This window comes from Alligator sinensis, unplaced genomic scaffold (assembly GCF_000455745.1).
Source record: "Alligator sinensis unplaced genomic scaffold, ASM45574v1 scaffold329_1, whole genome shotgun sequence".
Classification (NCBI taxonomy): Eukaryota; Metazoa; Chordata; order Crocodylia; family Alligatoridae; genus Alligator; species Alligator sinensis.
In genome coordinates this window covers 729,867-746,279 of record NW_005842550.1, presented here as the reverse complement: position 1 = coordinate 746,279, position 16,413 = coordinate 729,867, and the positions used below count along the sequence as shown (strand labels likewise).

Sequence of the window (16,413 nt, the reverse complement as noted above, 5' to 3'; positions counted from 1 at the left end):
GCCTTTTGTACGGCTAGCAAGCCAATAGCTAGCCGCCACGTGTGCCTAAATTAAGACCGGCCAATAATGTGGCTCAAATTTTAATACAAATGGTGGGAACTCCTTTGCAGCATGCATCACTAAAATGCAAGAGAAATGCACAATGCAAAGAAGGCTACAAAACGGCGGGAAACACTTTTCTGCACGCGGGTTCTCTGTAACAACGGAACACTCCGTCGTGCAAAAGAGCTGCAATTCGGCGGGAACATAATTTAGCGGTGCCGAAGCACACACAATCAAAAAATCCACAACTTTGGGTTGTGACACAGCCTTGCTCTATGCTGGCCACATGTATCTGCACACCCAGACACACACGTGCCCACTGCCTCCCATATTCCCAAGCAGCTACTTGTAGCCTGGAATACTGTCAGCATGCAAGGGGAAATCTGCACTTTCATGGGTTTTTCTGGGGACCTGCTCGCAAACCTTTCAAAATTTCTTGTGACCCACATTTGGGTTGCGACCCACTGGTTGAGAAACGTTGCTTTACGTGATCTTCTCTCTAGGTATGAAATATTTTTCTGAAGAATGTTTTCTACTACACAAATCAGTGCGTGATGTGTTTCGGGAGTACTTGAACAAACTCAAGAGATTTGCCATTTAGACATAATGGGAACTAATGTTATATTAGAAATATAAGTAAATAACATAGTTGTTGGTTGGCTTATAATGGGACATGAGGAAATCATGAAGTTTATTCCATTTGGGGGAAAAATGGTTTTAAAATATAAACTGCATTTTTATTGTAAGGGCGCTTGTCTACATTACACCTCTCTTGTTACAATGTTAGACTTTTCCTGTGTCCGCGTAACAGAAATCACCATAAGCTAGCTAAATCACATCTGTGTATCTACATTATCAATTATTTTATCATTTTAGTGGGGGGGGGGGGGTTTCATGGTAATTTAAAACACCTCTGACATTTTATTTTTAGCTCCTAAATTTCTACCATGAGGGTTATTTTTATCATTTTAAATTTGTAACGTGGATCTGATTTATGCCTGAAAATGGGATTTTCCTTGCTTTGCAACTATTGCACCACCAGGTGCTGCTTGGGTTCACTTGTAAATCCACGAAAATCCATGGAAGTTCATCTAAGTTCTCCTGCATTGATTCAACCAGATGCCAGGTACTAATCTTGCAAATTTTTGTTGATTATCTTATTGCTTATATTAATTTAATGAAAAATGAGATTTCCAAAAAACATGTTCCACCTTTTCACACACACCTCACTTCTGCCTGTCTTTATGAGCCTCAGCCACATGCCACCCAGACCCCAAACGTTTTTTTCCCCTGTTCCTGCACCCCCGCCCCTGTGTTCCTCCCAACAGTGCCACTATCCTCCACTCACCCCTGCTGTGCTTATCACAGCGAGCCGGCTGGCCAAGTCAGCCTCAGCCTCTTTCCATCTGGACCCCAAACTTTTTTCCCCTGCTCCTGCCCAGAGTGGTGGGGGGGGGCACCCCTGCCCCCATGTTTCCCTATTTTCCTGCTCCTCTTCCACCCCTCTTTACATTTTCCTCAGTTCCAGCAAGCACACAGAAGGCCGTATTGTATTAAAAAAATTAATAACCTAAGTTAACATTAAATATTAAGAAACACATACTTTAATCCAATCACATAATCTAATGTTTACAAAGAAAGAAAGACTTTGACTTTTACGAAATGTTTATTCCGGGGAGGGTGACAAATGGGGGCCAGTAGAGATCATGTATAGGTTGGCCCGAAGATCTGGGCCTCAAGAACAAGGCATGGGCTCATGGCCTGCAAGACCTGCCCGTATACTCTAGACAAAAAAAAACAAAAAACCACAAAGAAAAAAAGAAGTATGTACATAAGAAAAGAAAAAAAAGAAAGAAAGAAGAATTTTCTTCTTCCTCCATCATCACACTCCTCTGCCAGGTTTCACTCACTCCTGCCAAAAAGAAAATTGAAATTTGTATTGTACAGTGCGTAGTGTCTCTGGTTGCTAAATATGAGAATCCAAGTACTTGGAGTTTCTTATCACAGGACATAACGATATTTAACAACTCTTTCCATTACATACATAACTAAGTAATGAACTGTATCTCCATTCCTCCTCTGTCTGTGTTGCTGCATCTCTGCTGTCAGGCCTTCGAAGAGCTGTCAGGGGATATGACATTGAGCAGTTACCCCATTCCAAAAATTCAACTCCAAATCGCTGTCCTTTTGCAAGCTACCCCACCATCCACCAACTTACCGCTGTCCTGGATTCTTCTTTGTCCCCAAAGCACAGGTGTCTGCAGCATTCCCACTGGCATTCCCACCGGTCCCATGCCAGGAAGGCGATTGTACTGCAGCATGTACACAGTTATGTGCACTACAATTTGGGGGGTAAGGGGCAGATTTTCCATATTACCTGGAGTGGGTAGGGAAGTACCCCAAGTAGCTGCCTGTGCCTGATTAGAAGGTTGGTATACTGGGCAGCGCACAGGCATCTTCCAGCTCTCTGTCTTCCTGCCCCATACCTAATTTATGCTACATTATGTAGGCTGTTTCCCCTAATGCCTTTGTAAAGGCTTAATGGCTGGTTATCTACTTGATAAGTGCCCTCAACCACAAGACACCAGCCTTGGTCATGCTGGCCCCAAGATCTCTGTGACCAGCTTTGGGATTCATATTATTGGCTGCCTCCTTGTTTCACCCCACCCAGCATCACAAAAGATTTTCACCCAGCATCTTGTATGGAAAATAAAAATGAAGGACACTTTTTAAAGTCCTTTTGCGATATTTTATTTCTATCAGAGATTTCAAAAAAATTTCTAAAGTAGATAGAGAGAAAAGAGAGTTATAGATTGTGAAGCTAACCTGAGTCACACAGACTCCGTGCAGCCCCTGGTACATTGAAGTGCAATCTGCTTTGTGAATACTGGGTTGGCAGTACATGAGGGAGGGAGAAGCACACCAATCCTGGGGGGTCATAGAAAACTCGTGTCATGAGAACCTGCTCCCCACGAGATGCCCCACTCCTGCACCCTCTCCAGTCACATCAGCATTCCCCTCCTCCTCCTCCTCCTCCTCCTCATCCCTGAAGCACTTTGGGGCTCTCCTCTTGCAGCTAGCTACATGAACCACAGCTCTCCTTTGCAAGAGATTGGAGAATTTTTGGGGGTGGGCTACTTTCAATGCTGCTCCCAGTATTTTGGCATTCATGAAACTCTGTTACAAACTCCTGTCTGAACCTTTTTCCCCTCTCAAAATGAGATCAATCTTCTGATTTAATTCCTTAAAACATTGTACCATGTCATTACTAGTACATTTCATAACCTTCAAATTGGCTTGCTCACTACGCTTTAACACATCGAACAAATCTTTCAATTCGGATGTCATTTCTGCATTGGACATAGCCATGCTTTCAGATGCATCTGTCAGTAGATAAAGAATACTTTCCTTAGCTTTTCATTGATTTTTTCAATAATTACGTTGACACTGAGTGTTAGTAGCTGCTCTTGAAGATGAAGATGTAGGAGCGCCTGTTCACAGACAAAAAGAAAGCTCTTATCAGTTCTTGAACATTTGGAAAGAACAGTGAGTCACTCTTAAATTATTTTAACAGGACTGCCATTTCAAGAATTATCACTAACAGCCTACTATCTCTCACTGAACCATCTTCTTAAGTCTGTACCTACCTAAAAAAATATTTGTCCCAGCACCACAGCATGCACCCTGCTTCCCAGGGTGCACATTGAAGCAAAATCTATGCCTCCCCATGATGCATGCTTGCCCTGCACCAAAAACCAGCTACCTCCACAGGTAGTTGCAGCAGTCAGCCCCTGCTGCAGCGGCCCTGCTGGGGGTGAGAGCCTGGAGCTCTGCTCCCCCTGGAAGCAGCTACAGCCATGCAGACACATACGGAGTGTCCAGGTGCAGCATCCGCCACAGGGAGCGGCACCGTGTTCTCCCTCAACTGCCCACCCCGAATTTATACAAGTATAAATCTGTAAAACCAAAAATCCAGAACACTACAAATACCAGTAGTGTTACTTACAAGTCACCCTTCATGAGGATAGTGGAGTCTATGTCTCAGGACTCTGCCATTGCCTCCCTGACACAGTACTCCCTTTGGAACCTAACAAGTCCTGCGACACAATGACAGTTGAGCCAGAGTCCTCTTCCTCATCATAAACAGGAGAGTTATTTCTTTCGAGCATCTGTTGAGCCTCCTGGGTGTCTGGTACCAAAATGCATGGGTTCACTAGAGCAGAGGGGGAGCTAATTTCTGGCTACATACCAAAGAGGTCCCTTGAGCAGTCCCAAGTGAGGTCATTGGTCTGTGACTGATTCTGTTCTTGAGGAGGAGGCTGATTGCATGGAACTTGCAAAGTAGCTGTGGTTTGACAAGTACTTTGGCACCGGGGAGTTTCTGGTTCCTCGTGATGCATACCTCTTGTCCCAAACTTGGTCACACAAGCCTCTGAAGCATCTCTTTTAAGGATGATAAACAACTTGTCATAAAATGGAATAGTTCTACTGAGGCACCAGACTAAGAATTATTGTCCTTTATGCGATGGAAGTCACACTTTAAGGCCTTCATCTTACTGTGACACTGTTCCCAGTTGCATTTGATACCAAGTTACGCTAATTGTTCAGAAATAGAGACAAAACAGGTTTATTCCTGAAGCTTCCTAGTTACATCATGATGCTCCCTTCATTCCAGATGTCAATCAGTGCCTCAACTTCTGCATAAGTCCAGATTGGTCCAGTTTTGGTCCCTGAAGAACCCATCATGTCTTCCAAAATGTGACTTTTCTTGCTCCCCTCCATGGCCAAAAAAACATAAAGCAGAGCAGATGATACACACTATAGCCTGCACATGCTGTTAGGACCTGTTCTGGAACCTGTTCTGGGATGTGTGAACTTTTTATCAAGAGAGGCATAAAAGAAGTGTGATTTGTCAAATCTCCAGACATTTGAGGCAATTCTTCACTTTTGATAGTCTAGCCGATGGCATTCAGAAGCATACTCACACTACTACTGTGCTGAAAATTCTTGAAAATGTTGGGTGATCACTTCAGGTGAGAAACCATGAAACTCTTCAAAGGGCTCCATGACACTCATTTCCTTTATATATATGGACCAAGACAAATCCTTTTCTACAAGGGCGAGTAGGGCTCGCTCTTACAGAGTGTGTGGTGGGGGCAAGGAATGGTGGAGGGGGGGTCCAAAAGAGCTCTCTCATGCATGGGACATGTATAGTTTGTTCAAGAGTGTTCAAGCACACAGGCTACCATTTTTGGTATGTGGTAACAGCTCTTTTCAAGAAATACAGGCAACCTTCAGTTGCAGGGAACACATGGTTTCAGTAGCTATTGACATGTAAATGACCGGAGTGGTTTCATGCTAATCTAGGAATGTGACTTTTTGCAGACATTTGAGACAGAGGTTACGCTACAGGCCGAAATCTTGCTAAAGACAATGTCTTCCTTGAATCTTGAGAGACTAAGGAGAAAGCAGAGGTTAATCTTGAAAGCTGCCGAACATTCACATTGTAGACATATGGTTCTACTGATGGGATTCACCAATTTGATGTACCTCTGTTCTGGTATTTTAAAACTCATGAAGAGCCAAGTCTGCAGGTTTGCTGTGAGGAGGATGCTGTTATGTGAAGTGGGGAAGCTGTTCTTGCATTGCAACAAACAGCAAGTGTAGTTGCCAAAGACTATAGCTGCTTCCTGGCCTACATTCAGGGCAAGCCTCATAAGATATGAGCACATGGAAGCAGCTCACACTGGTGGGAAAGAATAGTCATGTCAACGTGGAACGATGACCAGTGGCTAGAAACATTCAGAATGAACAAAGAGATGTTCTTCCACATTGTTAGCTTGCTGAACCCGCACATCCAGCATCAGAGGACTGTCAGGCAGAAGCCCATCAGCCCAGAGAAGCATGTTGCCATGGCCATCATGAAGTTGGCCACTCCAACAAGCCCTCGTCATGTTGTGAATCAGTTTGGTGTGGCTCCCTGCACTGCTGGGAGGGCCATCAGTGAGGTTTACCAACTGTTACAGGACCTGGCAGCAAACAAATTCATATGCCTACGTAACACCCGCAAGGTGGTGGAAGAATACCACAAAATGGGCTTCCCTAACTGCATGGGAGCACTTGACAGCACACACATTCCCATCCTAAACTGGTTCCAGGACAACTGTTCATTCATAAACAGAAAGGGGTTTCCTCCTGTGATTCTGCAAGCCATCATGGACCACAGAGACAGATTTACAAACATTTACATGGGATGGGCAGGAAGCGCACACAATGCCCATGTGTTTCAAAACTCGTTGCTGCCTGAGATGATGGACAAGGGCCAATATGCCCCAGGACTGGAAGCGGTTGTCATCCGGGGTGTTTCAGTGCCTTCCCCAATAGTAGCTGATGCGGCATACGAGCTCCTGCCCTGGCTTGTGAAGCCATATGCAGGGCAAGTGAGTGACCCACAGAAACTGCTGTTCAATAAGCAGCTAAGCGAGTGCCGCATGTGCATAAAGTGTGCATTGGGTGCTTGAAAGTCCATTGGAGATCACTCAACTACAGGCTAGAAGTTGATGAGGATAACATTACCCCTTACATAGTGGCAGCATACATCCTGCATAATATCTGTGAAACCAGGGGCAAGGTCTTCAGTGACGCTTGGACAGATCAGTTAAGAGAAATGACAAAAGCCTCAACTTTTGCTAGCAGAGAAGCAGTCGAGCATGGGGGGATAGAGATATAGGCAAATAGCAGATGGGGTGCTGTGATCAGAAATTGTCTGGCGGCACACATAGGTGCCACTCTGTAGGGGGAATGTGCTCCGTAATTGTGTGAATTGACCCTTTTTATCATTAAAGTTCCATTTTGTATTAATTTCTTATTGAATAAAGTCCATCATATAAAAAGTTGTCCTGTATAATGAGTTCATAATGGGGTCTCAGTGAGGTCTCTTTGTGGCAGGCGACTTGAGAAGACAAGCAGATCTAAAACCAATCTGAGGACATATTGAAAACTGTAATAGGATTCACATGCAAATAGACTAATTGATTCAACAGTAGCCTGGTAACCACCACCCCCTTCCCCCATAGTGCAGCCTATCATTTCTGGCCACTGTGTATGTGATGATTGGTGGGGGAGGGGGGAAAAATTCATTGCGCCTGTGCAGTTTTTTCTTTCTTCACCTCAGTACGGGTGTTAGGTCATGCTAGCCATTTGTGTTGATTGAAGGGGGGAGAGGAAGTTGGAGTAGGTTGATTGTGGTCCCCCAGCACCGCTTTGGGGGGCAGCTGTTCTGGACAAGGGGATCCCCAGTAACCAAGGAATCCTGATGATCCTCGATAACAACCACTGCCCAACCACTGGAAAAATTCCTTACAGTTTGAAACAATACAAATGAGAGAAGACACAGGATTTTTTCTGTTTTACATACAAATTTATGTAGTACTGTTTCCATTGAGGCTTTAGATAAATCATGAGTTACATTTTTACATTTACATTTTTGCATTACATTTTTATAAGTCCAAGCACTGACAGTTATGTTTTTTTACATACATGGGGGAAGCAACAAGGGGAAGAGGCTAGGAGGGCCTGTCCAGGGAGGGGAGAGCATGTAAGCTAGCACCAACCAGGGGTACTAAGACAGAGCCCTTCAGCCATGGGAAAAACATCTGTTGGTATTCAAGTGGTGAAGTTGGTTGAAAACCTTTTTATTTATTTGTGAAGAGAATAATATATCACAAAGTTGTTATATTATATATATATATCACAAATATATTACTAAGTTGTTATATTATATTATATTATATCACAAAATACCCCCAGAGGAGGGGTTTTTTTTTGCCCCAGACAGAGCCCCATCTAGGAAGCAAGAGTCAGGGAGAGAGCTTGCCAACTGCTCCCAGGAATGTTAATATACTGTGATCTGGAGAAGTTGAGTCAGAACAGGCTGCTCAGCTTGAACTCCTACATCAACAGGACTGGCTAAGTGTGTGTGGGTGCTTGGTTGTATTAGAAGGCCCACCATGGAGTGGGGAAGCTGGATTGCCCTTGATAGTGAAAAACTGGCTGGAAAACTGTTTTGTTTTTTTTTGTGAAAAGAATAACATTATATCACAAAGTTTTCTTTCAAACCTTCATGTAGTCTTGGTCTTTATTTTTAGAGAAAACCTTTTTTTTTTAATGTTACCCAAGAAAACAAAAAAGAAAGCTGTTCTCTGCAGTGAAAGAACTGAGCATTTTGAGCACCCATTGTCACCAGCGCAAAACCGTGTGTGTGTGTGTGTGTGTGTGCAGCTGGAGGAAGAGGGAGTGAGGAGTGAGGCCCTTTCCTGGCAGAGATTTACCAGCTTTCAGACCTGAGGAATGTATTTCTTGCAGAGCAAGAAAATGTGTGCATGCGCACACAAGCTGGGATGCCATTGGTTTAAGTGGTGAAGCATAGGCAAGAGGGAGGGAGGCAGGGAGGGAGGTAGCACATGTAGCTCACAAATTGACCTTCCTGGTGAAATAGAGCCAAGTCAGGCATGGGCCTAGAGTGACAATCTGGGCAGGGGACCGTTTTAAAACAATGATAATAAGATGTATGTTTGCATGTATGTATGTATGTATGTAAGTGTAGGTGTTAGAATAAATAAATACCTGGGAGTCAAGTGGTTAGGAGGCTTGGAGGGACTGTGCAAGTCGTGTTCCAAGTTGTTGGAAAAACTGCATTATAGCAGTAGAGAGAGGAGAGGGCACATTGGCCAGCACCAACCAGGAGTGCTGAGAGGGAGCCCCTAGCCATAGGAAAAGCACCTGGGGGAACAGGCTAGAATGAGTATTCTTAAAGAAGCAGCATTGTAGCAAGAGTGCAGGGAGGCATGCAGGCCAGCACCAACCAGGGGTGTTGAGAGGGAGCCACAAGCCATGGGGAAAGCATAATTACTTGGGATAATTACCTGGGCTACATGAAAAGACAAACAAAGAAAAAGGAACATTACATACATAATCCCTGAAATGAGCTAATGAAACATATTTCAGTAAGTAGCTGCTTCGAAAAGGTGCTGTGCCACTCACGAGCAAGCATCTCGCAGAGCTGAGTCCTTGTGACTCTGATGTGTTGCCATCTCTCATCCACCTCAAAAGTCTACAGTGTACACACCCCAGTCAGTCACTGCTCCATGAATTTATAGGCACTCAAGGGGCCAGACACCCTCCTCCCCACCTGCCTTGTTCTGGTGTAAAAAAACCCAAAACAGACAGTCTTGCACCGGCCTGGTAAGTGAACAGAAATTTCTCACCAAAACATGCAGGGCTTTGCATGGAATGGTTTGCGGCCAAAAAAAGCACCCAAGTGCCCCGTGCAACTTGCATCCAGGGAAAGGAAGGGGCACTGGGCTAGGGCAGGGGGTGATGCCCTTTGGGACCCCGGAGCCAGGGGAGAGGCAATGTTTTGAGCACATTTGGAGGTAGCCTGAAGGGTACCCTGCACCCAACACCCTGTAGAAACAGTGTGCCCCCTGAAGGGTGCCCTCCCATGCCTTCACCCAGCCTTGGGAGATCCTTGTGTACATTTGGGAAGCCCTGCAGGGCTTTGCAAAGAAACATTTGGCACCAAAAATAAGTGCCTGAGCAGCCTGTGCTTGGGGGTTAGTTTTGCATGGAAAGATTTTGTGCCTCAGCCCCCCAAGCACCCCATGCAACTTGCACCCAGGAAAAGAGAGTGGCAAAAGTGCTGCGACTGGGCATTTCTTGTCCTAAAGCACAGCCTGGCAGTAAGGTAGGACTGAAAGGGCATGAGGGTAATTGTCCTGACATGCCCTCTAGTGCTTTTTACTAGTCATAGCATAATAAGCACTTACTTGGTAAATCACGTTCATGTTACTTATTTAGCCATCTTAAACTAAGAAAAATTAAACCAGTAACATTTTTAGCAACTAAATGCCGAGTATGTGTACAAGGGCCCTAAGAGAGAGAAACAGTTTAAACTCACAAAGCACACCAAGCTCCTGAGTCATGCTTTTACAAGAGGTAAACTTTTATATTGTATTTTTTTAAAAACTTTTAAGATCCAAGGAACATCTCTATTTAAAAAAATTGGTTGCAAAAAGCTGTAATACCTCCAGGAAAACATGTTCCACTTCCCAAACTGACTTTGATAAATGAAAAGCTAAAGTGACCTTGACTTTTGTAAATCCCTTAAAATGTTCCATGTACCCTCAGGATGTAAAATTCCATTTTAGAACTAATTCTTACATTAGGCACTAATAGGTGCTACTCTAGCCAATTTAAAATGAATTCAGTGTGGGAGGAAAATGTTTAAAAATATCCTAAAAATGGAAACATACATCAAATGCCATTGAAACAGAGTAGATACTGTTTACTGAAATTACATCCAATTGCAAGTTTTAGACCTTTCTTGCAACTTTTGTGACTACATTATATACATGCTCACTAAGACTGAATGCTTCAGTCCTTACACAAGCAAAATTCCTGTTGACCTCCATAGCTTTGCTCAGGTATGGACTGCAAAATTTGGCCCTACAGGCCAGATGCTATTTCACTTATTGGTTATCTAAGTGGTCTTAGGTATCTAAATGCAATCTATCTTATTCAAAATCCCTGACAATACACATTACCTTTATGTTTGTAACAACTGTCATCTTACCCTTTGTCACTGGCCAGCTGGGCACTATGAGTGTATCAATTTAGTTGCAGGCTGACTGGGTGCTGCAACTATCAACCACTGGGCTGTTTGGTTCGGGATCGAGGAGGCAGAGTTGGGAGTGAAGCAAAGGCAAATTTATTATAGCTTACACACACAACAGTTAACAGAAAGATAAACGCAACAAGCAGATAATGCAATATTAAAGAGCTAATAGTAAATAATAACAACAGATAATAACAACAGATAGATGGATCAATCTGTCGCAGGCCAACAAGGCACTGCGAGGGTATCAGCCACTGGGCTGTTCAAAACAACAGATAGACAGACATAGGTTGGCAACTTATCGATAGTCCCTCGATGCCAGGTGCATGCCAAGTGATTCCAGCAAAGTCAGGCATCCCCGATCGACACTGTAGGAGGGATTACCGGGGAAGATCCCTTGATCAGGATCCAATCACACTGGGAGTCTGAAGTCCGGGCTTGGAATAGCAATAAGCATTCTGTTCCCTCCTTCCTGCTGGTTACATGACATATGCGCTTTTTATAACTAGTCTTATGCTAATCTGTTGGCTTTAGAGCCACTCACAATTTTGCCCTATAGCTGTTACCCTATGGGATTGAAAGGTGTTAAAAATTATCATAAAAGGTTACTACCCAGACTCAGGTTTATCCAATAAGCAAATTACAATGCAGCATCTTTAGGTTTGAAATTAACATTACTAAACCCAACCCTTTTAGGTTTTTCTGAGTATTCTTTCTTGGGACGTGCTTTCCTGGAATGTGTTGGGTCTGCCAGGTGGTTGGATCCAGTTTTTATCATCAAGGCTGAACTGTGAGCAAAAACCATTAGGTCAGCTAATCTTGCAGCTACAGCTTTGCCTTTGGGGCCCAGTCAGTTCCACGAACAGTTAGTTTTATCATTTTGGTTAAACTTATGATAGACAAGTTACATTTGCCGGCTATAAACTTACAAGCTTTATATTAGGCAAAAATTCCAAATGCCTCCAAGAAGCACATCTTTATTGCTTATTAATCCCTCTGGTTCTGGCTGTCACAATCCACCCTCTGCTTCTTTGAAGCATTTGGTAAGGCTTACAAATATGATTTCTGCCAGGTAGCATATACATGGTCAGCAAAAGCAACATTTATTTTGGCATGGATATTAAACTTAATTTTATAGCAAATACATTTAAAGATTATATTGAATAATATTAGTTTTATGACTAAACTTATTACTACTACAAACCAAGGAAAAGGAGCACTTTTAGTAAAGGTATACATTTGCACAGTATAGGCCACTTTATACCACATACACAGCGGGGGAATATTAGTAGCGCAGTTAATAATTTGCCCTCCCTCTTGAGCTATGAGGTCAAGTTATTTTCCTTTTTGGGCATCTTCGAACAAACCTTTAATGTGGGCCACTACTTCACCCCATTCCTTTAGCTGGGGCATGTCTACATCTTTAACCCAGGATTTTGGAAGACTTAGGTTAAGGGTGACGCTTTCTAATTGGGTTTTTGGCCGCATTAAGGTAGCTTCCTGTTCTTGAACATATAGGGTAGCTGATGTCCCTTGGAAATATTGAGCTTCTGCACAACAGGTGGTACAGGAGGTCCAAAATGTGCTGTTAGGATAATATAAGGGGCCAGGACCTTCCCAGTAAACTTGCTGGGCTAGGATAATATAGGGAGTTGCTGGTAGGGGTGTTACACAAACCATGTTGGGGGGAATATTAGCCCACCCTCTCCATAAATTTCCCAAGCCTATTAAAATGCCATTTACAGGGTACACTGGGGATTGGGTCAAATACTTGGGACCTCCACCAGGGAGTGACGTTAGATAAGCGAGGTAGCGGGTACACCTGTGGTGGCTTTTTCTGGATTAACAACGTACATCCCTGCTTAATGCAAAAAACGGATAGGGGTTCTCCTGTTTGGGTGTTTAACCATTTTCCTTCTTCCCTTTGGGACTGGTAAATCTCCCAATTGGGTTGGTTGAAGGAGTACATTTGTTCTGGTGTGTCCCCATCTGTGTACTTAAATGCACACTGCCCAGGTATGACTATGGTTTTGGTATCTTGCAGAAATGATTTTAGCATGGTACCCACCATGGGCTCGGCCAGTTGTTCTAGGTTGACCAGGGCTGTGCCCTGCAGATTTTCCTAGACTGATTGGAGATATGCAGCAATTGTGTATTTAATTCCATGAGCATGCCCCCCTTCATCTATATGGCGGAACCACAAAATACCAAGAACATGGGATGTGTTGGCCTCCTATTCTGTGGACCACCACTTGACAGCATAAGAGCCATTTTTAATCCACCATAGTACCTTGCTATACCTGGAGTACCGGTGTATTTGGTGAGCTGTACACCATTGTGCCAAAGTGTCATCGGACAGGGTAACCGCTGGAGCTATCGTCTCCCATGAAGGTGGGGTTGGAGGGTTTGGTCACCTCCTTGGGCTTCGGGTGGTCATAGAATTTTGAGCTACAGGTGGGGCAATGGCAGTGGTCACATCAGGACCCGGGGTGGGCAGGGTACTTGCAGGCAGAACGTAACAGCACAAGTGCCATTGGAAGTAACCACAACAATCCCCTCCTGTTCCACACTCGTTTTTCCCAGCCCTGGCATACGGAAGAAAACCAAGTAACCACCCCATCCCATAGTAACATTGACAGATTCCCTTGCCAGGTTACAATCCACTGTGGGTGGCTCCAGAGCCAGTTTTGCACTTCTTCAATTGTGGCTGGGCCTTCCCAGTATCCCAGCATGTCTGAGGCTTTGGCACTGGTTGCAATCCAGGGAACAGGAGCACATGAATGCCCCATAGTAATCAAACAGTAGCAAACAACCAGCAGTCCCATCATAATGACATTCCACCCCTTCATTGTTAGGTGAGGGTGGTGGTGTTGCTCTGGAGCAGGGTGATGATTTCAGGCCGCCTCAGGGCTGCTATGGCTGTGCCTGCGGATGGATCCAATTGGCCACACCAGGAGTTTGAATGATGGATCCATCCTCCGGCTGCTGGTTGATAAAGTATTGAATGGGTTGTGTTGCTTCAGGAGGTGTGCAGTATTGAGGTCGGCGTACTCCCTTCATGGCTGGCAGGGTAAGCAGGGTCATAGAACATCGGGCTACTGCTGTCATCACATCTTCCTGCTTGCTCTCCTGGGCTGTGGCCAAACTGCCAGGTTTCCTGCTTCAGGATAAACTGCTGCCCCTGCAACACGTTCAGACCCAGCAAATTCGGCCCTCCCCAGAGCATTGCAGCAGCTGCTGTTACTACGGAACCATTAGGCAAGGTGAACGTGGGTCAGACCAGATGTCCTGGTCATCTGGTGCCTCAGACTCCAATTACTTGATAGGGGGTTCCTTTCTCCCACTTCCAATCTGCGGAATCTAAAATGCAAATCTGGGTACCCATGTTTAATAGCATATCAATTGACTTTTCACTTTTACTTAATTGATTCTGTACAGGTATCCAAATTAAGGGTCTAATATTAATGTTAGATACCGGTCTCCAACTTGCTACTGCCCCCATTGTGGCCCCTTTCTTTGGAGGTTCAGCTGGCCAGACTCCCTAGGCCACATGATTAGATGGGGTAATGGCTGGCGGCCCCACATGTGCCTGGGAAAATGTTGACAGTTTTGCCCTCAGGGCAGAGAATCTCTCCAGTGGCACTGTTGGTGGCACAGAAGGCTCCGGTCCCTGATTCAATTTAGCAAAGATTTGGCCCGATTCAGTGGCTGAACCTCTGAATCCGAATAGAATCAGGAGGTACTTTACTCTCTCCAAATCAAATTGGAACCCTCCAAATCGATTGACAGAGATTCGGAAAGATTCAGCGATTCGGACATAGACACAGCTTTAAATGTTTTTTTCTATATACCTCAAGGTACCAGGTGGCTTGTGAATGCTGAGATGCTGGGGCAGATGGAACGACTCACAAGAGTGCGGGGGGCTCTCCAATGCGCTTGGCAGCAGACTTGGAAGTGGGCCAGAAGCACTTCCAATCCACTTCCAGGTCTGCCAGGAAGTGTGCTGGGGATCCCCCCCATGTCCCCCTGGCTCAGTGACTGGTGCCTCCTGGGTCTGGGGGTGCACCTGGGGTCCCCCCACAGCTGATCGCCAAGCCAGGAGGGTGCAGGGGGCCCCCCAACACTCCCCCATTGGACCTGGAAGTGGACCAGAAGTACTTCCAGTCTACTTCTGGGGTTGCTGCCAAGCACACGGGGCGGGGGGGGGGGGGCACTCCATCTGCCCCAGCATCGCAGCATTCATGAGCTGCGCTTTGTACCTTGAGGTATGTAGAAAAAACATTTTTAAATGTGTCTATGGCCGAATTGCTAATTCTCCAAATCAGCATCAAATCTTCAGATTCAGCCAAATTGAATCAGGGACAGTGATCCAAATCAACGAATTGAATCACTGTCCCCGATTCAGACCAAATCCAAATCTGAATCAAATACAGCCCGTTTTACACACCCCATTGGATTTATATCCCACCTTACACAGAAAGGCTCAGGGTGGCTTGTGTATGTGAAACTTTTTGTACAACTTGATACCACACAGCTGCCAAAGGAGAATTATAAGTGTCTTGTACAAACCAGGGCACAGGAAAAGGGAGCAACAGGCTACAGATTGTTAGATTCAATCATGTCAATATGTAAGCTTTAGTCAATGCTTGAGTGAAGTTACCATATGTTCTTGCGTACCATACACCCCAAGCTAAGACAAGCTCTTTGTTTTTGGAAGGCTGAATGTAGAGGGGGTGGAATCCAGGGATATAATTTCTAAGCAGGAAAGAGAGGGGCGATCCTCCAGGCCCAAAGGATAATAGTCCCTGAGAGAAGCAAGGGGGGTAAGAGCGCTCAAAAACCCCCTTGGCTCAGCAAGGGCATTCAGCAATGCCTGAGGTCTAAAAGGGGGGTGTACAACCAGTGGAAGGGAGGAATTATCACCAAGAAGGAGTACTCCTTCTCGGCCCAGGAGTGCATTAGGCTATTAGGAAGGCCAAGGCAGAGATGGACCTCAGGCTAGCATCCAGGATTAAGGACAACAAAAAGTCCTTTTTCAAGTACATTGGGAGCAAGAAGAGGGCACCAGGCAATGTAGGGCCCCTGCAAGACACAAATGGTAACCTGGTGGCCACGCCAGATGAGAAAGCTGGTATTTTTAACAGTTTCTTTGCCTCTGTTTAACTAAACAGGGACCGGGATATCCCACCTACCAGAGGAAGGGACAATCTTGGGGATAGCTCTATCAAGCCTTCAGTCAGCGCAGATGTAGTTAGGGATCTTCTGGAAGGGCTAGACATTTTTAAATCTGCAGGTCCAGATGCCCTCCACCCAAGGGTGTTGAGGGAGCTGGCAGGGGTCATTGCAGAGCCTTTGGCCCAGCTGTATGAGCACTTGTGGTCATCTGGCCAGGTGCCGGGGGATTGGAAACTGGCTAATGTGGTCCCAATTTTTAAGAAGGGGAGGAAGGAGGACCCAATTATAGGCCTGTAAGCCTCACCTTGGTGCTCGGGAAGCTCTTGGAGAGGATCATCAAGGAGCATATCTGTGGGGGGCCTGCATAGGAGATCATGCTCAGGGGAAATCAGCATGGGTTCACCAAAGGCAGGTCCTGCCAGATCAACCTGATTTCCTTTTACGACCAAGTAACTAAATCCTTGGATGATGGTGACGCTGTGGACATAGTCTTTCTAGACTTTAAGAAGGCCTTTGACACT

At 45.1% G+C, this 16,413-nt stretch overlaps 1 protein-coding gene across 1 annotated transcript in view; it reads right to left on the bottom strand.

The window, feature by feature from the left end:
- Positions 1–3,411, bottom strand: part of RNPC3 (RNA binding region (RNP1, RRM) containing 3) — a 48,350-nt gene extending 44,939 nt beyond the window's left edge. The window contains exon 1 of the mRNA XM_025213829.1: positions 3,301–3,411. Within this exon, the coding sequence (XP_025069614.1) occupies positions 3,301–3,411 (111 nt within the window). The remainder of the gene's footprint in view (positions 1–3,300) is intronic.
- Positions 3,412–16,413: the final 13,002 nt, after the last annotated feature.